Here is a 25,876-nt window from a genome sequence, read left to right as displayed (position 1 = left end):
TAAATTAACTCTGCGTTGCCAAATTGTACATACGGTTATATCACCAGATACAAAAATAGAACTATGCAATTGTTACCCCTTTTTGCTAACACCTAAATCTCAAGATTTCAACCACTTGAAAAGCAAAGGTCCATTACGCTGTGGATCACTGACCCAAGTCTCCCTTGGACTTGCTACAAGTTTATAAGAAAATGGAGGGTTTTGCCATATTCCAGATAGTTATATTCAGTGGACAATTATTTTCAAAAAGGCATGTGATTTCCTTAACCTATCTAATATGTCATTGCTTTGGCAATAACCTTTTTTCATATTCCAGAATATGAGCAATTAAACAGATCAAAAGAATAGAGTCCACATTTATTGGACTATAAATTTTCAGATCCTGGATGAGGAAACAATTCTGGAACAGTTGATGACAGTGGTCCAGAGCTAAGCCTGCTATTTTGAGAAGAAACTCAATCTCTAGAGTTAATGGGTGACTACTGTAATTTGTGGTATTCTATTACAGCTAGAAAGGGGAAATTATTGAACATGCTGATGTTTATGTACAGTACTTATATAAAAGTCACAAATAAAGTATTAATAACTTAGGAAGACAGAACAGTGATTTATAAATTATTTCTATAGTCCTAATCCTAAACACTTATCCCAGATGTGACTATCATCCTCCATGTGAAAAGAGCTTTTCTCAACATTTAAGTTCACTAAAGATCTGGAGCATAAGGGAAATTCCCACATAAGATAAAAGAAGGCAAATTCTCAGCAGTGTATCATTCAAGAATTTTTGCTTCTCATTATTTCTCTCAGTGGGCACTTGAAAGAGTTAATACATAAGCAAGTATGGGAGCATAAAAAAACACCCTACCTTAAAAGATGCTTCTAAAATGTGTATTTCAAAGCTTATATATTTAAGTATTTTTTCTTATTATCTCTTCCTCTTCTCCCTACCTCCCTCTCTACTCCCCCCGCCCCAAAAAAAAACCCGTCACTGGAATAATTCTATTCCATTCAGAGGAGGATTCTATATAATTAAGGCACTTCTTGCTCCAAAGATGAAAGTTATTCCTGATAACCTCTAAGTGAGGATGCTCTGAACTGTAATTTATCTTTCACAGATCTGTTCTGTTATCAAGACACCACTATTTCTTCAGTTTGCTGCTTCAGTCTTCAAGATTCAAACCTAGCATTCATTTAAGGAATCATCAACAACAACAAAAAGTAAAGCCAAATCTCACAATCTCTGAAATAGTCTCTTCAATAAGCCAGGCCGATCCACACAGAAAGATCAAGCCAATTTAAGACGGTAATATCTGAACACTGCTTTCCATACAATCTTATTGTTTATTCTTTCCTTTTTAACAAAATGATTCATCCCAAAGAGGCCTCTCCTCTCTCATTATCCTTTTAAGAGTATGATTCATAAGTAATTACTCATTACCATAGTGTTCCATTACTACAATATAATTTACTAATTATAAATAGACTTTATTCAAACCACACATCCAAAGTGCAAAAGCCCAATGGAGAATGCATATTCTGGGACAGCAACTAACAACTTCGGTCCATATCTGAATGCCCTTTATCCAACTCTAGTTCAAATACCCTAATGACGAATGATTCTCAGAGCTCAAAATAGAAGATAACAACTATTTCTTCTGATAAACCCTATTTTTCCTACTGCTTGGCAATCGATATTACACCTTACCCCCATTTTCTTTCTCTACAATGGCTTATGGGAAGCTCAGATTTGCATTTAATGCTTCAGCTTTCACGATATCTGTCTTCCTCTCTTATGCTTCTTCTCATCATTTCTATCCCTCATCTTGGATCACTGCCATCCCTCTGACCTAAACCCATCTCTTTGGGGTCAAATCACATTACAATCTCCATTGTCCTCTTTGCCTGTTCGTCAAGCTCTTGCCAAAAACATGTTGTCCTGTCTTCCTGAAACACTATTACTTCTTTTCTCCTACTTAATGCCTATTCAGCATTAGATGCCAGCTGAAGTATTGCATTCTTAAGGACACTTTCTCTCACCTTCCTCACTATGTCAAACCACCCTGGGCCACTTGCGCGATTATTTTATTAATGTCTGCCTCCCCACGATCACGTAAACTCCAGAATAGCCAGGGGCTTCCCTGTGTTTACTTACATGCTAACCACAGCATGGCCCACAATGTCTGATATCGTACATGTTCAATAAATATTTATCAAACTGGATAAAGCATGCATTTTGAATGGACTGACGGCATAATGCTTTGAGTCAGGAAGTAAAGACAAATAAAATCTATGCCCTTTGCATAAGCTGAAAACTCTTCATAGTAACAGAATGTAGAGTTGGGCATGTGGCCACCTGATCATAAAGACCGCATTTGCCAGCCTCCCTTTTAGTGAGGTGGACCACTCCTAAGAGTAAGTTCTGGACAATGGGATGTAAGCAGGAGAGTTTTGTGGCAGCTTCCAGGAACCTATTCTTACAGCTGAATCTAATCCTGATGCAGTTTGCATAAAAAACTATTCTAGGTCACATTAGCCTCGTCCCAACTCAGATCCATATCTAGCTTCTACCACGAGTCAGAGTCCCAAGTATGTTATCAGAAGACCCATTTAGACTCTTGTTACCACAAGGTCTTCCCACACCACCTCCTCCCTCAGGGCCATCAAGAGGTCCTTGGCTGCTGGTGATAACGCAGGAAAAACATAGATAGTATCCACAGCATCGCCCAGATTTTTAGAAACGTGGGAGAATTTTTCCCCTCTCTGCTTTAATTTTTTTTTAAGATTTTATTTATTTATTTGACAGAGAGAGAGACAGTGAGAGAGGGAACACAAGCAGGGGGAGTGGGAGAGGGAGAAGCAGGCTTCCCGTGGAGCAGGGAACAGGGAGCCCGATTTGGGGCTCGATCCCCGGACCCTGGGATTATGACCTGAGCCGAAGGCAGACGCTTAATGACTGAGCCACCCAGGTGCCCCTCTGCTTTAATTTTTAACCCAGTACTTTCACGAGTATCCGTGGTCTCTACAGGCACAGGGTAACTTACCCTATAATGGTAATAGATTTGGAATTCAGATATCTAAATGCCAAAACATTTTAGGAATCTTATTCAAGGTTTTCCAAAAAATAGGAATTTGAAACCAAACTTAACATTCATTGCTATCTCCTAGAGCTCACTCATATTGACTAAAGGTACTAACGGGGGTTGATCAGGCTTTTTGGAGCCTAAAGCTTATATAATTTAGGAGGCCCTCTTTAGAAGAAGAATACAAAGCCATAGTTACAAAATTAGGTCAGGGTCATGGAAGGAGTCTATGCAAATGAGGAGTTCTGAAGCTACACTACACTGCATCGAACTCTCCTAGGTTCATATACCATTCGATATCAAAATAGCTAAACAATCGCTAAATAAACTGAAAAGGTAAATGAATATATCTAATATTGATTTGGCAATTTAAGTGTAAAAATAAGATACACATTTTATGTAGATTTTTGAAGTTCATTCCCCTTCTTAGTGAACTGATTTTTAGGGCTACCTTAGAAGTTCTCCAACACGCCTACCAGTATTACAGAGAAAACATCATTCTTTTCTAAATTGGGTTTTCCTTAGAATATAGGCTATTTTCCTTGTCCATTTTTTTTTTTAGTGTCACTCTATATCTTTGTAGAATTGTTTCTTGTTATGAGTTTCTGTATTTCAGTATTCCCTTTGGTATTTAGCCACCAGGACAGGATATAGGAGCCCAAGGCTCAAGGACTGGATGAGGCAGGTGTGTGTTGGTGAACAGCTTCCTTATACTAGAAAGATGCACAACACAACAAGGAAGCTTGAGAAAGAACATATTCCTTCCTTTACCAGCCCAAACGTAACGTTTTCTCCACCCCTTATATTTATTCCCTTTCTCACCTATACCCATTTTCCTTTCCTTCCTAGATGACTGTATCTTTAAGAAATGAGAACATTCTTTATATATTCCCCTTTTTGCCTCCCTACATATGTGGTCATGTATAAACACTCACACATGTCAATGCTTCTGCGGCCAAAAACAAGTCATAGAGGTTCTGAGGGTTGGTTAACTAGACTGGACCACAATTTGCATTTAAAAAAAGCTCATCTGAATCAAAAATAGACTGCCCTGCGCTAATTCTATGCAACAAGAGAAATGACATCACATCCCATTGTTAAACAGGTAGGGGGGCAACGTGTTTTATATATCTGTAGATTTCCACCTTGATAAATCTCTATCTTGAAAAATGATCCTTAAAGAGACTTTCCCTTCTCACTGTCAGAAAAATATAATCACAGCCTTCTGTCTGAGCAATTCCACTTTCCATCTCCGGTATGTACGTGAGACGGGCTGAGATACAGCCACTGTCAAGTTTCAGAACAGTCCCTTGTCTAATCTTTCCACTTCTCCAGATCTCTGATACAGAACCTGTTAGAATGTATTGCTTACTTTTCCAGTTCCTATGTTTATCTCACTTCCACTCTTCCCATCTGCTGCACTGCATTTCCTTCAGAAAAGCGAAAAGTTTCCACAGTGCCCCGAGCTTTCCCTGCAAACAATGCCCTCTTCCCCTCTTCCTTCCTTCCTTTCTCCACTTTTTATTGGGTCTCATTTCGTGTTAAGGTCAAGCTGTTTTCAAGAGTTCACTCTGCAAACATTTCTACAGGGCTGAAATTCCTATTCAAATAGTTTTGATGGATTTGTAAACACTTTTTTTTTTTTTTTTTGCCGTTCATTACTGGCTAAATCAATCATTTGAAGGCAGTTTGTTCTTACAGGGACTCAGCCCAAGTACACCCATTTTGGGTTGTCCCCACTCATTTGGATTACCTGAAAACAACTTCGCAAGAAACAGGCAGTGAGAAACTGCGGCTTATCTCATGCCACCAAATCAGTATAATAATCATTATAATTATAATCATAAGTATAACCACCTGAGTTTAAATTCGGTATTAACCTTTAGTAGTTCTGTGACTTTGGCCAAATTACTGACCCTCTGAAAGTCACAGGTGAAAACTGCATCTACCCTGCAGGACAGTCAGTTGATTAGAGATGATACACGTGCAGCAAGATGTCTGTTTTTCAGAAGTCAGCAAATGAAAGTTGTTATTACCATTATTATAATTATTATAATTGGTACGTAGTCTCAATGCCAATCTCTAGAATCTCACTGAACTACAAAAAAGGAGCTGAAAGAGCGATCTGCATTCCTTCTCAGTATTTACTCCATTGGTATAACACATCCAGTTATTTTTACTTGACCTTTTAAGAACAACAAAAAAGTGACTGACTTTATGACTATAATTAAATTCATCGTACCACAGCTTTCACCCCCTTTTATATACTCTACATTTAGGCCCACCAGAGATAAAGATTATCCCGCTAGGTAGTAGAAGGGCAAATTCTTTCATGCTTCCTGTTGCTTCTCAAATGATAATCAAAACATTGTGAGAAGTTTTACATACTCACAAGAAAATATGAATTTTATATTAGGAGATTGGGAACTTCGAAAATCTTATTTGATTTAAATCTCAAAAATGCTAGCGCAGAACAAAGAAAATTTTCTCAAATCACTTACGAAATTTAAGGATAAAAAGTAGAGGATACATGGCTCCTTCTAAGAGATCAGTTTCTCTAAAATGATAACATTTTATCAAAAATCATAATGTGACCAACAATCAGATTCAAGGTTGTCAACTATGTTAATTCCATATGATTAAAATAAATTAGCTTCCCAGGGTTCTCTAATGCTAATGCTATGTTCATAATTTAAATTTTCCTTAAATAGAAAAATAAGAGGTAGTAGATGTAAATGACTGGCAAATATTATTGTAGACCTGTATGAATTGTTATATATATATATATTTTAAACAAAGTAAAATAGAAAAAAACATTTTTAATTAAAAATGGCTATTTATACAATTACAACTTGATCAAAACTATTTTCTCCACGAAACATGGGCTCTTCATTCTACCCAAAATATCACTGAGAAAATGTAACAATAAAAGGACTTATAAATAAGTAGCTCTCCCTTATAGTACTCAGCTAAAATTAATGATTAATTCAGCATCTAGATTAAAAGTGAAAAAAAAACCCAATGAACAGGGGCGCCTGGCTGGCTCAGTTGTTAAGCGTCTGCCTTCAGCTCAGGTCATGATCCCAGGGTCCTGGGATCGAGCCCCGCATCAGGATCCCTACTCAGCGGGAAGTCTGCTTCTCCCTCTTCCACTCCCCCTGCTTGTGTTCCCTCTCTCGCTGTGTCTCTCTCTGTCAAATAAATAAATAAAATCTTTAAAAAAAAACAATGAACAATGCAGATGTCTTTTAATATCCGGATGCATATATATATTATCATTTATATTATTATATTATATATCATATATATATATATAATACCAGGAAATTAAATAAATTCTTACTCTTCTTCTGACTTTTAACATTGTAGGGAAAACAACAAACTATAGTAAATTTTGCAGGTCAAAAAATGTTCTTTCTCTTACAAAAATTTAAACATGAAACCAAAAAGGCAATTCCTCTAAATGGTAAAACATGATTTTATATTAATTTTCAATTTTTATTATCAACAATGATCCTGATGTAAAATAATAATATAACTACAACTTAAGCAAGTATCTCTTGACACCTTATGTAGTCAGGTAGAAGCAGAATGAAATACACTTAATTACAATATGAAATTATTTCATAAATAATGAGAGAATTAGGTAATTAAATATTTTATCAAGTTTTAACATTTCAAAAATATCTTTGTTTTTAGACTGCACACTGAAGATGTGTTGGTGGTCAGCTTACAGACAAAACAATACGTTGAGTTTATAATATGCAAAAAAGTAGTCTATATTATCATACATGATTCATATGAATGATATCATCATGAGTCATTTCAACACTGCATAAAATCAATCATTTTAATTTTGTTGAATTTATTATGATGATATATCTGGGATCAGAGATGAGGTAGACAGACAAAGCTTGATCTGACCCTCATATATAAAACACAAGTAAGTCATGGACAAAATTTGTACACCCTCTGGTTCCATCAAAACCAAGAAAACACTGAGTCCCTGTAAGAACAAATTGCCTTCAAATGCTCTCTTATTTATTCCAATAATTGTGGTTTAAGAACAAAATCTGATTCCAAACAAAAACTGTGTTTGGGGGATTTTAAGATGGCCATAAAAGGCTGATACTACAATGTCACAGGTATTATTTTTTCTTCCAATCTCATGAAATAAAAATTGTACAAGCCCAACATAAATATAGCCTCTATTTCTATATTCTAAAAGGAATTCCTTTCCATTTTGCATTGTTATATGACTTACGTAAGAAAAATTTAAGGATTTTAAAGTAAATGTGAAAAAAAAAAAAGAAGAAGAAGAAGAAGAAGTAGTACTGGGTCCAGGAAAACAGTTTGCCAAGGAACAATAATGTCATGTGGAAGGAGGGGGAGGTGGCGCAGAAGGGAAGGGAGGTCTGTGCCAAGCAAAGCTGGGGGCTGTTCAATCAGCTCTATCAGGGCTCCATCAGTGTCTCCACTCCAGCCAAATCCAGAGAAAACAAGGAGTCAAGATTCAGGTCAATAAGCTTATAGGCGATTTGCACAAACAGTTCCTCCAGCAAGGTAAAAAACAAAGTCATATTGGCTTTTCTCTTTTATGCCTTCTCTTTGAACTCCCTGGTCCAAACATACCCTGGAAATGTCAATGTTATATGTAAGAATTTTAAAAGCTTAGCTTCTTAATCCCGTTAAGAAAAAGGAACTAAGTTGCCTGTAAAGATCGCCTTCTTTATTGAGCTCAAAGTGATTATGGTAAGAGCTGCCTTTTGCAGATTCTGATTCTAGTTGCCCAAGCAACAGAGGAGGCAACACATGTCATTAGAGGCAAAAGTGAGAGGAAAGAAAGCATCATGATTGAGCAGGTTTATGAAATACAAGTAAACAGACTTTCCGAACTCAAAATAATAATAGTAAAATAAAAAGAAAATAGGAAACGAAACAGTGCATATGTGTGACACTGGATCGAATGAAAAACAGTTTCTAGTCCCACAACCAAGTCTGCATGAAGTGTGTTCTTTTTATTCTTCTTCTTTTCAGTATTAAGGATGTAGATAACATTTTTGTTGCTTTACCTTAACGTGGAAAAGGGGGATAAATGCCAATAATCTTGGCTTGGGTTTGTTACCAAAGAGAAATATGGCTTTTCCTTAGTGATTTCTTAAGTTTTAAACGAAACTACAAAACTACATAAACTGAGAGAAAGAAAGAAATGGAATGTTGGGGAAGGACATTTCAATGAGTCTGGCAAACCATTGGCAGAAATAGTTAAGCACAATGATAAAACCAACACTGATATTCACATCTTCTACGCTTTATCTTTCTGATACAAGGATGTGGTATTGTGGAAGGGAGCAAAGTGACTCATATCATCCTCAAACACCCCAAACTGCTCTTCCGGAAACTACATTAATGAGCTACAGATGGAGTCTCATCAAGCCCCTGGCTAAAGGGAGGATTCTGATTGTGGTTATCTGTATCTCCTGACAGCTTCCCCAAATTGCTTGTTTCCATTTCCTACTTGAACCTTTACTTTCTGCAGGCCTTTCTTTTCTAGGTATAAACAAACACGTCATGACCATGCCTCTTCTCCCAGTTACACCTCGGCTCCCCTCTGTGGCTCACTCAAGCCTTCCATAGGGGGTGGGAATCCAACAGATTCCTAGAGCAAGTTGCACAGGTATGACTACACCTCTCCTACTCCCTAGCACTCTGCTGTCCTCTTCTGGCTTCCTGCAACACTACTCTCATAGGTAGGGCAGATTCCACCCTGAGTACTGGGAGCTCACTCCCTTCCCTCAGGTGTCTGCTCAAAGTTCACCTTCTCCATCACTCTTATAAAATCTCTCTCTCTCTCTCTCTCTCTCTCCCCCCTCCCCCTGAGTCTCTTCTCTTCTCTCTCGATCTCCTTCTCTCTCTCACACACACAAACACACACACACAATCATTCAATTACCCTTACCTGTTTTGCTTTTCTTCATAGTGCTCAAAGTCACCCATCATATTATACAATATGAGTTTGTTTATTTATTGTCTGTCTCTCTCCCTGAGAATGAGATTGACTTTTGTCTACTGCTGTATCCACAACACCGAGAAGAGGGTCTGGCACATACCAGATGCTTAATATATGGGTTGAGCTGAATTGAATTTATTTATTGAACAGAATTGGAAGCTTCTGCCAATCTAATTAAATATCTGCTTATGTTTGCTTTTGGTTTGGTATTAATTACTTCTGGGCTAGAGTTAAACCAAGTCTGAGTAACTCAGGTTTTATTCTATTTTCTTTAATATGCTATGCATTTTTCTATTTTATAACCTTTAATTTCTGCAAACAAACTGTGTCAAATATTTTTGAATGTGTTAAGAATGTCCATTGTAAGGGGCGCCTGGGTGGCTCAGTTGGTTAAGCGGCTGCCTTCGGCTTGGGTCATGATCCCGGGGTCCTGGGATCAAGCCCCACATTGGGCTCCCTGCTCAGTGGGAAGTCTGCTTCTCCCTCTCCCACTCCCCCTGCTTGTGTTCCTGCTCTCGCTCTCTCTCTCTCTCTGTTAAATAAATAAAATCTTAAAAAAAAAATGTCCATTGTTACACTGTATCAGTGACCTTATTTTATGAATTTCCATTATGCCCCCTTTTTTCAACCTTAATCTTTCCAGATTGAAGACATCTAATATTTCATTCATCTGTCTAGGCTAAGCACTTCACCCAGTGATTTCTCTGACCATTCTCCATACAAAGACCCTATGATTCTAAGTAAGGTTTTTTCTCTTCCAAAATCAACTTTGATAGCATCCTTTTCCCTTTCAGCCTTTGTTTAGAGATGATGTCACCGGGAAACACTTTGTAGGGACCCTCACTACCTTCTCCAGATAATCATTAATAATTCAAAGCTCACTGACATAGTTACTTTGGCGTTTCTTTTGTTAATGACAGTACGTTCTCCTAGCCTACAGTGATAGTGACCTGACACTTCTCTTCCTGTTCACATATCCTGTGACATACTCTTGGACTGTAACCCAAGACCTATTTATTTAATTTCAGTCATTAACAAACTTGGGTATTTCAATGAGTGAACTCTTCCTACAAATAATTAATAACAGTAGACCAGTTTTAGAACCACTCCATGTCAACCCCACCATGAAACTTACTGTCTCTGAGTCTTTATACAAGAATCTCTAATATAGAAGAGCTCCCACCTGACAACAGTAACATACTAAAAACTCCTCTAGTTGCTCTCCAGACCACCTATGTTTCGATTTATTATTAGTTTGCTTAGTCCTAAACATGCATTGATGTACTTCCGTGTTTACTATATAAACCAGAAGAAAGGCAGAAAACAAATCACTGAAGCATATAACCCAGTGCCACAGGAAATGTGTAGCACTTAGGGACCCAGCCTTGATGTCTTCGTCATCTGTAAATTCAAGGAAATAATTCTTGCTTGTTTCCTTCCTCTCAGAGATACTGTAAGCCAAGATGCCAAATGATCTAAACTCATTGCACAAAAGAGGATGATGCAAATTGTAAGGATTGCTTTATATTTTGCTGCAATTCTTAAAATCTAAGGATAGCAAGCAACTTTGAGAAGAGCATCTTTTAATAAGCAGAGTTCATTTCATTCATTTGAAAGATGAAAAATAGAGACATGAAATATGCAACTAACATAAAGTAAAAAGCGACAAAAGAAACTTCAACAGAATTGTCAGGTTCCAATTTTAGGCGTGCAACTCTAACAAGGGTTTATTAAAGGTGATCTTTTCTACTTTTAATTATGAATATTTATGACTTAGATTCATCTGATTAAGAATTTTACACATTTAATGTTGACATAAAATTCTGACCAACATTTTGACATTTCTGTGGATTATTACATTATGAGAGTGATTTGGGTCATATTTAATCACATGTCTTATAATGACTAGCAATAATATTAATAAATGCTTCAAGACTTGTAAAAAGGCCTGCCCTTTGACAAGGAAATAGACAATATCCATATAGAACTGAGGAAAACACCACAACAATAAGAGCAGAATCATTTTAAATATTGAAAATATCCTGTATAATGCGGCTCAATTTCAAAAGGAAGTAGGAACTTTTACTTATGAAAAGCTATGTCTTCATAGATGTACAAAAAGCAGAGCATTTTTCCTTACTTTTTTTGAATAAAAAGGAAAGTCACAATGGCATGTGATTGCTTTTATACACAACACAGTTGCTAAGATACAAATGAAGATAGACTGTAACTATATGTGTATCCTCACTCAGTATCCTCCACTGACTGTCCGAATACCTTGTTTGGAACACTTAAGTATTTTAACCATGTTTTTGTGATCTGAGTTTTTAAACTACTATCCCTTGTTTAATACAAAAGAAAGCATTTGATGTTCAAAAGTGTTATCCCTGAAACTCATTAAAGAAACCATGTCCTTGCTAGATCTTAATCATGGCTAGATCTTTAGCTGAAGAAATTTTCTGAAGAATCCAATTCATTTTCACACACACACACACACACACACACACACTTTTTATGTTGTTGTAAATGACATTAAAATATGTGCAAAAAATATGCTTCATCAGTGAGCCCAAGCTGAAAATATTTTTCTTCAGAACAGTTCTTATATGCTCCCTCATCATGATGGTGGCATCATTAACCATTTAAATACTTACACTCTTTTAATTCTAAACCTATCTTCTTCCCTGCAACTGTGAAGAAAACATAATTGTGTGTCATTGAGACCAATATGTGAATTTCTACAGAAAGATTAGTTTCTAATTTTCCAGGGAGAAAATGTTCTCTTCCGATTGCTGCTAATCAACTTAAGTGAAAAATGGATGGAATCCCTAATATGACCTCAAGGGGATGCAATATCTGTCAAAGAGCTGGCTCTATTTGCTGCCAGTGCCTACTGACTTCAGTGAAAATCTCCTGGTCTCACATTTTATGAGAGTAAAATAATGAAATTCTTTTCCTATTAAGTAAGACAACAGCAGTTTGCAATAGTTCCAGTCATATTTATCCTGCAAAATATTATGTGAAAATGAAAATTCTTATTTCCACCTATCATTACTCTCTAATTTCAAACTAAACATTAGAAAGTTATTTTTATAACATGTAATACATTAATTGAGTATTTATTTATAATTTCATGTTAATTTGTATTTTAATGATATATTTGATTATATATATTTTCTAAGATACTACTAGCTTAAAACTTATAGTTCTATATTCTTTTGTTAAGCATAGCCCTTAATCAATGATCATCCCAGAATGTAATCTAGTAATACCTATCACTACTGCTTCTCTGGATTAATTAAATTGACAAAACTGTCTGAGTCCACATACTAACTCTTTTTACAAGAACAAGAAGAATACGTGGTACTCTTGGTTCTTCTATTTACTGTAATCCTATAACATAAGGCAGGTTCTCTACAATGCATTTAAAAATGCATTTCCTGACAAAAAGGGACCACGAAATCTCTTCAAATATAGATTTAAACACTCCTCATTTCCAGCTAGCTTTCACATGTATTGCTGTGGCTACTATAATCAAGAAATGGTTCTAGCACCCAGAACAACTACAGAAAACATTAATTTGGCCTGACGTCTAAGTCAACACTACCAAAGAAAGACTACTCAGTCCATACCATTCTCATTTTCAACCAAAAGCCTCAAAGTGGGAGACAAGGGCCAAATTACAAAGTCACCTTGAGGTCTTCGAGCGTTAACTGCCAAGGAGGTTTTCTCAACTTCAGGGCAGCCAGAGGCTAGTGCCTCCATTCCATTTCCACAGTTTTTCGGAGTCTACTGACCCCAGGGATGAGAAGTGGCTGACCTCTTCTGTGTCTAACACACCAGCAACAGGAGAAAGTCATACTGGAATTTTACCAATGTACATCAAATGTATATGTGGCCCCTGAGATAAGTGTAGTGGTGGTTTTTGGGGAACCTACATCATCATTCTTAATTTCAGACTGTCAAGTCTGATCAACAAACTTACACACATTAAAAAACTTGGTTTCACATAATTTCTCTGCCTAAGAAATACAGATGTCCAAATAAAAATGGTACGTAACACACACACACACATCTACAGATGGGCATACAGTCATGCCCTCTATGACACGGTCATGGTAAACTCAGCAAAAGCAGCTGTTCTAAACCAACGAAGTGACCCAAACACTTATGAAACCAACTTATGTCGGTGCAGGAGGCGACAGAAGACCCATCTCATTTGCAAAGCCAAGAAATTAAGTAAGAAAAAAATTTTTTTAAATCATTTTAAATGATTTGAATCATTTAAATCATTTTAAACCTTAAAAACACTTTTGAAAAAAGCAAGCAAATGAGTACACGTGCCCAATGAAGACAGAGTTACCGGCAAGGGCCACCTGGCTCCAAGTCAAGGGTAGAAATAAACTGAGATACGTTGTCTCAGGTATTTCTTCCAGAATAATGTTAATGTGTTAAAAGAGTACCTCGGATGGGAAAGTAATGTGTATTTTCTTACTTGACAATATCTTAAAAAGTACCATCTTCAGTTTTGAAAGTCAATGTCAAACACCTAAAGCATTCAGTTTTTTTGGGGGGGGGGGGTTTATTTGTTTTTTATCAAGTAAACTCTAAGCCCACCATGGGGCTCAAACTCACAAACCCGAGATCAAGAGTCACGTGTTCTACCGACTAAGCCAGGCAGGGGCCCCTCAAACATTTAGTTTTTAAAAGGAGTGAGCGAGAACTTTGGGGCTGGGACTATCTGCCCTATTCAGTGCTTATACTCAGTGCCTTGCAAACAACTGACATTCAATAAATACTTGCAAAAGAATAAATGAACACAGGATAAACATAAAATATATTAGAATTAATTGGCCAAATCGACATGAAAATATTTTTTTAAGTATTCAAAATGACTTATTAAAGTGGAATTACTTCTTTCAACCCTCAAAGTAGCATTTTGTGTTTAAAAAATTCTGCAGGTACTTTCAGACTCTTGAATTACGTTATCAGCACTTTGCGCATTTTCATCACACTCTATCAGTGCATTTTTTAAACTTTACAAAATCATCTGAGTAAACGGACTCACAGATTGCGTCTAGCCATTAATGATTACCTTTGTTACAAAAGTATTCCACTTCTTCACAGCTCAAATTTTCAGGCCCAAATTCTGTAGAAAAGCTTTCCTCCAATGGAAAGTCCCCTTTTGAGACGATGTCTGTTTCCTCTGATGGACACTCTTCCTCTTCCTCTTCAATGGCATCTTCTAGAGGCCCTTGAAAAAGAATCAGGGACACTGTACCAAAAACATCCAAAGAAGATAGTGAAATAAAATCCTTTAATAGGGTCTTTTGATTAAAGTGGTGAGAAAAAATGTATTCTCTAAATAGGCCAAGCAGTATCAGCAAAGGGACTCACACAAGATAATGCCACCTTCATAGTCACAAGAAACAATGACCTATAATGAGAAGTGGAAGGAAACCAGTGCCTGAAGTTACTACACAGAAAGCAACCTCCATCTTCAACCCTTCCCCACCCCCAATTCCAAACCCAAAGCTGCCAGAATTCTGCTTCTTCTTCTTTTTCTTTTTTTTTAATTCTCTCCCGAAGAGCAAAACTGTGCACTTTATGTTCATTTGTTAGAATTAACTACCTGGTAAAGAGTACAAGTCTCTTTTACATCGTTGTACAATTTTACCTGAGATTTTAATAAAGATTTAAAGTAATTGAATGCATTTTAATTGAACTGAGATTTTAATAAAGTCTATACTTTTAAAAATCCATCTTAAGAGTGGATTCCAAGAAAAGATTTCATTATATGTGTTTGAGGCTTGAAGAAAAATTACATATTTCTCTCCCTGATGAAAGCATAACCCTATTCATAATTAATTGAATTTTTTCTGAAACGAAAAGTAGTTTTCTAATGAAAAAATGTAATTTGTATTTATGTGATACTTTTTCAGTAATAAAAATACAACTCCCTTAGAGTGAATGAGAGTGAGGTGCACTACATTAATGGACCTATTTCACTGAAAGGAAAGGGAGGGCTGGAGTTGTTCAGATGGGTCTAAAGTGGACTACGTGCAGATACCACATGGCTGGTTGCGAATCTCTGACCGCCCCAGAGAAGCAAAGTATCCGACTCATTTTACTAAGCAGAAGCCTGCATTTGTTCCTAAAAGAAGCAATGTGGCATTTTATCCAAAGACCACAATTATGGTAATTTGTACTAATTGTCACTCAGATCCACAGTCTCATCACACAGGTTAACTACTTAAAAGGCTTTGGTGGTCTCCCTCTTCCTTCTTAGAAATGTGCCAGGAAATTTTCAGGGCCAAAGAAGAAATCTTATAAATAATTTAAAATAGTTGCACATGTTACAATTTTTATATATGTGGGAGCAAACAGGAACAGGTACATACAGCACAGTAGTGTTATCTGGTGCTTTCCCAAAAGCAAGTTTCCAAAAGGGCAGAATTCATAGTAACACATTTTCATGGACAAAATTAATTGCATGGATTTAAATTAAGGGACATCCAAGCAAAAAGACTTCTTACAGAGTTTCCTTGTCCTTTTTACAATTTGTTATTTCTCTTTTTCCTCAAAATAACAAATGTTAAGGAAAAAAGAATGCCTTAATTCCAAACACACTCTGGTAATGTGCTTTTTTACACTCAAGGCAGATAGGGAAAAAAAAAAAACCAACATGGATTTTGCACAAAAATGATGATTTTTACATTCAAAAGTCACAGATCTCATATTCGTTTTCCTCTCTTATTATTTCAAGTTTAAAAGTATAATTTTTTAACTCTTAAAACAATTATGTCAATAGCAAGTATGCATGGAATACATAAATATAATAATGTAAAATAATATAATCATTAGAACACTTATCTGATAATCCTAATTATTAACTCCGAGTCTAATGAAGAATATAATAGAGTATTTTCTGTATTTTTTTCAAACAACTTAATTATAATAACAATTTTGGTCAAAATAAGACCTGTGAAGCTGTCTGATTTGTGTTTCAAGTAAGATTTCAAAGCACTTTCTTATGTTATCTTTAAAATAACCCAATAAAGTAGGTACGAGAATTAATACTATTTTTATTTTGTAGATGTGCAAAGTAAAGCTCAGGAAGTTAGTTAAGCAGAACAAGGTTACACTCTAATAAGTGAAAAAAATTGATGCAAAAACCCAAGATTTTTAAGTATCTTTTATTAATATACCATACTATTATGCAAAACAACCTTCGGTAGTTACAGACACATTCGTTCATAAATAAATCTATAAAACACAAATATCTCCTGAAATGCTTAATTCATATTAACTATTTATTTATAGATGCTTAAAGTTTATGTCTTTAAAAATTGAGACACCTCTTGTTGCTCTTCTAGGATTACTGAGAATATATGTTACAAAATATTAGATCCCAAAAAAAAACCCAAAAAAACAAAAAAACAAAATATTAGATCCCTTCCCCAGAAAAATCAGGAAGATCTTCTTGCAGATTTTACCAAAACTAAAATAGTTGGTTACTAATATTTAATTATTTACATAATATATATCCATACTAAATCAGTCTGCAAAAAAAACCTGCCTTAATATCAGTTATAACAGAAATGACAATATATACTTTTTCTGGAATATATACTCTGAGTTTTGCTAACAAAAAATAACTAGTTGTAAAATAAATATTTTAAATAATTCACATATATTTTAGTGAATTTCCTTTTTTTATCATCTCTGGATGCTCTTCAATCATAAAAGCCTATATATTATAAAGATAATTCATGCATATTGTAAGAATAAAATCAGTAGTAATAAAAATGCTTTCTTTTTTAAAAAAATTAAATTCGGAGAATACATGCTAACGTTCTTAGGATTTTTATTCAAGATAGTATGTAACTGAACAATTATTTAAAATAGTCAATGACAACAAATTGGTTCTTATGGTATATCAAATTCAGACTTAATAGTTTTAATAAAAATTAAATGGAAAAGCTCATGTGAAAATTTGAAAGGAAACAAAACCACTAACTGTGCATAATAAACCTCGAACCAAGCCATCCATGTTATAGTTATACATTTATATTTATATTTTATTTATCAAAGATTATGATAAGATCTTAATCGATAATATAACATTCTATATTCCAGGGGCTCTTTTATTTTATATGCCGGCTATCAATTTGCAATTTCAAGCATATGATTGAGAAGAAGCAATTATTTTCAAAGCCAAACTACAAAACCCAAATGAAAGGTGAAAAATTCTTGAGCTCACTGCCCAAAATACATGCGATCTCATCACCAATATTTAGGACAGGCCACAGGTGATTGAACGACCAACTTGTATTTCTCCCAAAGCAAGTGTCAGATTTACAGAATTTGCTATGCTTTAAAATGTGAAATTACTACCCATTCCTTTCACCACCCTATCAAATCAAGCTCTGGCAAAAAGAAAAGGTTTCTCTTAAAATGCATGGTGGTATTTACGGTTTAAGATCAGATCTCACTCTACTCTCTGTATTGCATGTTTCCTTAACAGGAAAACCTTACAGATAATCGGTGGCCATAAACTAACATTTTAAAGGGGTAAGAGACACTTGAAGCAGAAGTACAATTAAGAGCACCAACGAAGGAGGGAAGGAGGGGACCGCGTGCGTAGGGATTAGTGGGCACAGAAGTCCACTTCAGAAAAATCACCACACATAATTTGACACAAATAATAATATCTACTCAGAAAAAGCTCACGACTGAGCTCCATGTGCCCTCATGGAGAAAATTACTTCTGATTGAGGCCTCTTGGCAGGCAAGTGTAAGGAAATCTGAATTTCAGCTCTTCAACTGCCTCTGATTTATAGATATTTAAACACAGGGCCAGAATTAATAGTCTTAATGTGTATAAACAGAAATATTTATCTCATTTTAAAATGCAAATAATTAGCTGTACATCCTAAAGCTATGAATACAATGGTGCTATGTGCCAGGCCCATAAGGCTGTTAATCGTCTCTCAGAATGAGTAAGCATCTTTTCACATTTGTTTTTAATTTTTTTTTAAATTTTTTTTTTTTTAAGATTTTATTTATCTGAGAGAGAGAATGGGAGACAGAGAGCATGAGAGGGGAAGGGTCAGAGGGAGAAGCAGACTCCCTGCTGAGCCAGGGAGCCCGATGTGGGACTCGATCCTGGGACTCCAGGATCATGACCTGAGCCGAAGGCAGTCGCTTAACCGACTGAGCCACCCAGGCGCCCCCTTTTTTTTTTTTAATTTTTTTTTTAAGATTTTATTTATTTATTTGAGACAGAGAGAATGAGAGACAGAGAGCATGAGAGGGAGGAGGGTCAGAGGGAGAAGCAGACCCCCTGCTGAGCCAGGGAGCCCGATGCGGGACTCGATCCCGGGACTCCAGGATCATGACCTGAGCCGAAGGCAGTCGCTTAACCGACTGAGCCACCAGGCGCCCCCATCTTCCCACATTTTATACTCGATGAAGAATAGTGATTACTGGGAGATTCTGGTGGGCACAAAGTAATACTTCCATTTTCAGAAGAGGAGATAACTGGGTACTTGGGAACCATGTGAATGGACCACAGCTACCTTTGCCCTCTAAAGATAAAGCTGAAGCTACGAAGATTCACAGCACCTGACAAGACAGATGGCCATCCAGTGCATGGCACAGCCTTTCATTTAGCCAGTACCAAGAGTTGTACTACAAAAGCTGCACCTAATTGTGGGAGAATCTTTCACTTGGTGGTTGTTTCTATGATATGCACTTGGTAAAGGCAAATGGGATGTTCAAAATTAAGTAGTCCCACCTTATATACTGGTAGCATAATTACTGACCAAAACGAAGATAAAGAGCTGGATGGTTAAGAAGCAGTTTGAGAAGTACATACTCCCCAGATAAATGAATTTATGAGGAAAATATTGCTACATAGCTACAGATGGTTAAAGAAATCCCTGAAACCTATCCATAGCCACTGGAATAAGAGCTAGAAGGCGACAAAGAACACTTGAAGGGGGAAAAAAAAATATATATATATATATATATGTATGAATTCAGAGGAAAGAAGATCAAAATAAGCAATACTATGATGACATGCAAGAAATGGTAAGGACCAAATATTAAGTCAAATATATGTGTCTTCCAACATATGTTGTCTCAATCAATAACTTCCTACCATGGCAGCCCACTATAAATTAGACCAACCCTCACCTTAATGTCAGATTGTCTTCGTTCATATAAATTCAAAGCACTTCAGAATAAAGCACCCAAGAAAGAAATTAAATTATGCAAAAATTAAAATACATTGCCAAGTATGAAGAGGAGAAAGAAATGCCAAATTCTATGGTTTTGATGCGCTATCCCCCAAAAGAGGTCCTTTCTCTTAAGCACTCACTGGCATTAATTTATTAGAAATCATTTCAGTTTGGTTTTGCGTGCCTTCTGATTAAAACAAGAAAAATACATTGTCATAATGGAACTATAGAAAGCATTCAATCTCCTCTCCATGCATTAATATTCTAAGCATTCTAGAGGCTGCACAAGACTAGCCACCTAGCAAAATGAGACTGTTTCAGAATAGTGGGCAGCCTTGATTGCTACTGACAGGTGGGAAGAAAGTCACATTAAAATATTATCATTCCCAATAATTACAATAATCCATCATAGCGTGCTCAGAAATTCTACTAGGTGAGTTTCTCCCGAAAACATACAAATATTTCCAAACCTTTTTATTTCGGTGTTTCTTATGTATGACATTTCAGATCATTTTTATATCTGATAGTGTTATTAATATTAAAACTTCCATCACAAACTTTATATCATTTTATTTGTGCACAGAACAAAGAAGGCATACCAATGGAATAATGGAATAAATTTCTCAAAATCTTAATAAATTAATGAAAATGAAAATGATTTTGTCCCCAAGTTGCCAACTCCTGTTTCATGCTCCTTTAAAGTCATGTGCAAAAGATCTACTCAGACAAAGAAATAAGAAGGTATGCAAAATCTTCTAATATATATAAAACATAGGGATCTCTAAATCAGACAATTTGAGCAATAATATACACCATGCTTTAATTATTACATAATAATTGATCATGTGATGCTCCCTTTCAAAAGGTAAATATGAAAATATAACTAGGGACAGACAAATCCTGGCTCACATTTAATATGCAATACACAAATGTATCAAAATTCTATACAGGCATGCTATATTTTAATTGATAGGTAAAAGGAGTTAAAATAGAATTTCCATTCTAAAATCATGTTACATTTTCTATATGTGATGGAAATGAGGTGGTGGACTAATGTTCAAATTGGAAGTCTTATTGCCTAATGCTCTTGTATTCTATCCTCATAGTTCTTCATTAAATGCAGAATGATTTTCATAAAATACAAAATGTAAGAAAAATTTTACACCTACTAAGATGATTTTAAGAAAGATTTTAGGTTTCATACATTCTGTACATATATGGCCTGCCTATTCAATCAGAAATGGGAAATAACAACTCAACTCTAAATCAAAAAGCAGAAATCCACAAAAGTGTGCCCCTTCCCATCTCGTTAGGGAGTAGGAATATTTCTATCTTCAGAGTACTAACATCTTTTTAGTAATTTGATCTGGGGCAGATTTTGTGGCTCTCAGTAGTTCCTCTCTTAGAGTTTTCAGCTGCTACACTCAGACTTCCTTATGAATCATCATTACCCTGCAGGCACACCTCAAAATGCTTCTCCCTCGGTTCCTATTACATTTGTCTCATACATATCCCACAGCGCCATTTAATGAGAAGGGGCAGGGAAGAGGGATCTCTTTGGACAGTGCAAATCCATACTAACTCATGTAATTGAGCTTAACAGCAAGAATAAAGCCTTATTGCTGTAGTTTGAAAAAAAATAGTATTTAAACGAGCAAGTTCTTCCTGCAGTCACTCACTTTTAACAATAGTTGCATCAGGGGATCTAGAAGGAAGGAAACATTTTTATTAATTTTTCTCTTATCTGCCAGAAGAATGTTGATTTTTTTCATTTGCGTTTGTTGCCTGCAGGTAGCAGACCAGAGAATCATATAGTAGAAATTCTTCTTTTTGATTAATTTCTTTCCATGTGTTATGTTATTTCTTATATATAATTGATTTTGGGCTTTGCTCATAGCTGTACATCTTTTTTATATCTACACCAACTGCTGTCCTTCAATCTAAAAAGTTGAAGGAAATTACCTGAATTTTGTTAAGTTTATTAAAAATGTGAATATTTAAATTGAGTTTTGAAATGTTAATGCAAAAAAAGATATTAGAGAATTTTTAATGGAGGGTTCAATCTGACCATATTCCATTGTAAAAAGAAGGGAAGGGAGTCAAGTTTTATTCAAATTGTTTCTTTAGGGGGAAAAAACCAAACTCTTTGATTTTATAAAAATAGAGTAATATTCTTTGCTGCAAGATCTTTGGCCATTTTTATAGATGGCAGTATTAATACTTCTTATGTATAAATCTAAAAACAATTTAAATTCTTTAATTCCCCCTGCCCTGAAATGCTTTGCTTTGGGAACCTTCACCTTAACTGAATATAAAGTTAACAAGAAAAGAGCAATTTTGCTTAGAACATATACAAACCTAGCAAGCAGTAAACTAATCTTACACAGTAGCCTAACGACTGATATCACAGGAAAAATAAAGTCAGATGAGGAAATATGACAAATTTGAACTAGAGTCTCTAATGACTACTCTCAGGAAGTAACTCAGGCATTGAAAAAATTCAGTTCATTAGTAAATGCCTTGTGCATTGACCCAGGAAGTTAGTGACAGAGACGGCATTGAAATTCAAATATTTTGTAATCAGGTCTCCCTCCAGAGCCCCATAAAGCTATTTTCAGTTTATTGAAGATGGTAAGTCTATCATAAAGAAATATGAGAGTATATTCATTACTAACACAATATATTTTTATATGCTTGTGATGTATTTCAATAATAAAAAGCCCCTAATTGGTAATAAGTGCAAAAGATGAAAGGCTTATACATTATTATGTTCTCTTTATGAGACTTTCATGTATTCATTTATTCATTCTTTCTTTGTTCATTTAACCAGTATTTATTGAGGGTGAAGAACATGGCAGGCACTGTGTTAGGTACTGGGATAACAGCAGAGTACAAGAGGAATGGCCCCAGCAAAAGGGGCTGGATAATCGAGCAAAGGAGACAAACTTTATGCACACAAGGGCTGAAATTTATTTTTTAAAAATGGAGCTCCATTTTAACATGGGGAGGGCAGGAAAGGCTTCTTGGATATTCTGAATTCTAGTTATTAGTACATTTTTCTTATTTCCTCCATTAAATTATAATTCCTTTTGTAATAAAATTGAAGACCAAATCAAGGAGAGAGAATACTGAGCCATTTTTAAAAAATATCTAGACACAGAGCTTTAAATTATTACTAATTACATTGCTGGAGGAAGTTTATTCCACTTGACAGTGTGAAATCCACGGTTCCTTCCTGGTTAGTCAAAGTCGGCGCCAATCACCTTCATCCCGCCAGCTGGTCTGGGGATGTGGGATCAGGCAAGGGGGAATTTTTCCCCCAAGGGAATACTGCTGTCCCAACAGAAACATCACATGTTACCCAGGATATGTGGATAGTACATTGGATTTTTAAAAGCACTAGGAGTAAGAAAGAAAAGGATCTGAACCTATCCACAGAACCTCTTATATAGGATATGTGGCTGATAAGTATTTATTAAGTAAATTAATCAAAACTTACGTTATAGACTTATACAAGAAAAAATATACATTTTCTTTATTTCTTTAATTTTTTTATTCGACACACAATGTTACACTAGTTTCAGGTGTGCAACATCGTGATTCAACTTCTCTATACGTTATACTATAGGCCCCACAAGTGCACCTACATCTGTCACCACACGACACTATTGTTCCCTATTCTATACCTTTTATTCTTGCGGCTTATCCATTCCACAACTGGAAGCCTGTATCCCAATTTCAGATTTCATGATATACTAACTACAGAGCTGTGTGGTACTGGTACAAAAAACAGATCAATGGAACAAAATAGCCCCAAAATAAACCCATGCTTATATGGTTAATTAATCTCTGACAAAGAAGGCAAGAAGATCCAGTGAGGAAAAGAGAGTCTCTTTAATTAATAGTGCTGGGAAAACTGGACAGCTACATGCAGAAGAATGAAACTGGACCACTTTCTAACACCATACACAAACATAAGCTCAAGATGGATTAAAGGCCTAAATATCAGACCTGAAACCATAAAAATCCTAGAGGAGAACACAGGCAGTAATTTCTCTGACATTGGCCACAGTAACGTTTTCCTAGATATGTCTGCTGAGGCAAGGGAAACAAAAGCAAAATAAACTATTGGGACTACATCATCATACATCACTAACTTTCTTACACAATTTCATAAGGCAAAGATGAAGCAAGCATGGTCCTTAAAAAAATCAGTATGCATTTCTTTGTCTCATATGCAACATGTTTGTCTCATATGAAAACATCCAGTAGGTACAGCTACATGCAGGAAATGAAGGAAAAATATCAATTCACTGCAAAGCTTTGCAGGAAAAATTTAATTAGAAGAGAAAAATCCACAAAAATATTTGCATCATGTTTGGGTCATTGTACATATAAACTTTTTTTTTCTTCTTAACTAATAAAGTTTGAATCTAACTTCCATCTCATCAAATAGATCAATTTCCCTTTTGTTAATCCTTCATTTTAATAACACCATTCTTACCCTGCTTTATTAAAATGATTCTTTATTTGTACAATTAACTGTTGATTCAACCTTCTGGAAAAAAATTACAAAATAAGTGCTTTTGAAATGATGCCTGACTTCATTGGCTGATTACAATTAGTCTGTCAGCAAACAGTGGTTTTCTCCAAGTGTCATTCCTAGACCAGCAGCATTAGCAGCATCTGAGAACTTGTTAGAAATTCAAAATTAATTATCAGACTCGACCTCAGATCTGATTTCAGAAACTCTGGCGGGGGGAGGAGGGGTTAACCTGCTTGTGTTTGACAAAGCCTGCAGGTGATTCTGATGCATGTCCACGTTGAGATCAACTATGCAGGAACAGAAACGCTATACAGAAGTTACTTTGCAATAGTAGCAATTATATTTATTACTGTCATTTAATAGAAACAGTATGACATCTTTCATTTAATACAGGCTTCCCGCTTCAAATGTGGACAGACACCTTGTATACCGCAGCTGGTGGTCTGTGATTGAACTACTTCTCACCTGGGTAACTCCATATAGTCACTCCCGATAAGTGGCAGGTTAGGTTTACTTATTTAGTTCTGGTTAATCGTTCTCCAAAATAATGCTACAGAGTCCAGAAAATGCTCAGATCACCTCGCTTCAGAGACTCTGGGCTGGCATGCAGTAGTGCAACCACTTGGGGCTGATCCCAAATGTTGCCTCTCTGTACCCTCCAGGAGTCCTGCATAATGCAAATGACTGACCAGGGAGTGGTTTTACTAACGAGCCCTTCCCACGTGTCTGGCTATGGTATTGAAAGAAAGTCTTTATGTAAATGGGACAGCATCTCCATTTTTTAAAAATTAAGGTCTGGCTGTTTGAGTGTCTTCAAGACCAAGAGCCTCAAATAGCACAGTGCTCTCCTCAACCTCCTCTTTTGAGGACCTAGCATTTCGAGAGATAAGAGGAAGGGCACTCTGCCCAGACAGAACTGGCCAATCAATCAGTGGCAATCAGTGTGAAGCGAGCGGTCCCAGCCAGGTCACACACATTCCCCTGCTCATCATCCCTTGCTCCAACCCCTTATTATAATCAGGACAGTACATTACCCAAGCCTGATCTGTGGGATTTTATGGAGCAACATCGCGGCCAACCCTCACGGCTAACCTACATACGCGGCTCCCACTACTGCATGTCCTAGCACCACCACCTTGAACCGAAGAGTCAAGGTGAGGGCAGCTCCAGAAATCTGTTCCATTTTTCACAAATAGGTGTGGCCTCCTGCTCCTGGAATGCTGCCAATTTGGCCCTCCATTTGGGTTTGACACAGTAAATAATGATGAATATTCTCTCTAAGCCTGTACAGTCCTGCACACGGGTTATTTGCACAGCCAGAAAAAAAATGCCTCACACAAAACAAAGCATTGTTGTGGCTCCTGTGTATCAGCTGGAATACCAACTTTGTAAGAATTTGCCTAATTTCGCAGGTGGTTATGTAATTTTCCAAATTTCCATTCCGGCAGATCTCCTTCATCTTTGGGGGACGAAGAAAAACACATCTGTAGCTGCCAAAGCCTAGCCCGACGAAGGGGGCTTTGTGAGCAGAGGTACAAACAAAATCAGCAAGTTCACTTCACTCTAATTGTGACATGCCCTGGGATACGTATCAAAAGGGCCCTTTATAACAAGTGTTCTATGTTGTCATTAAACCACCATAAAGGTACCTTGATTCGGTACTTGTGAACATCTCAGGAGGCCCCAGAAAGCACTTCCCCATAAAATATATCTTCAAAAAGACTTTTACTTTGTATTAGCGCATTAAAAGAGTGTCGAAAGATACAGGGCACCCACACAGCTATATTTTTAGGAAGAACACTTACTCTCTGGAGAATTAGGAGAGCAGGGAGGGTGTGGGTATTAACAAAGCCAGCCTATCCACACTGCCCCAGCGTCACAACCTGGAGGAAGCATGTAAGGGCTCTCTTAAAAAGAAAATATCCTCTGCCTTTGGCAACAAAGCCTACAATAGAATAAAAGCAAGCCCCTTTACCGGCAGAAGTTACAGGGTAAG

General features: G+C 36.3%; 1 protein-coding gene across 2 annotated transcripts in view; it reads right to left on the bottom strand.

Moving 5' to 3' along the window:
- The window catches only part of ZFPM2 (zinc finger protein, FOG family member 2), a 454,092-nt gene that overhangs the window by 349,713 nt on the left and 78,503 nt on the right, over positions 1-25,876 (bottom strand). Inside the window, exon 2 of one of the 2 annotated variants that reach the window (XM_035011728.1) lies at positions 14,186-14,344. The exons of the other annotated variant lie outside the window; for it this stretch is intronic. Coding sequence (XP_034867619.1) covers positions 14,186-14,344 — 159 coding nt within the window. The remainder of the gene's footprint in view (positions 1-14,185; positions 14,345-25,876) is intronic. 2 annotated transcript variants of the gene reach the window in all.

Source organism: Mirounga leonina, unplaced genomic scaffold (assembly GCF_011800145.1).
Source record: "Mirounga leonina isolate KUSES-001 unplaced genomic scaffold, KU_Mleo_1.0 Mir_165, whole genome shotgun sequence".
NCBI lineage: Eukaryota > Metazoa > Chordata > Mammalia > Carnivora > Phocidae > Mirounga > Mirounga leonina.
This window is presented reverse-complemented; position numbering and strand designations above follow the sequence as displayed.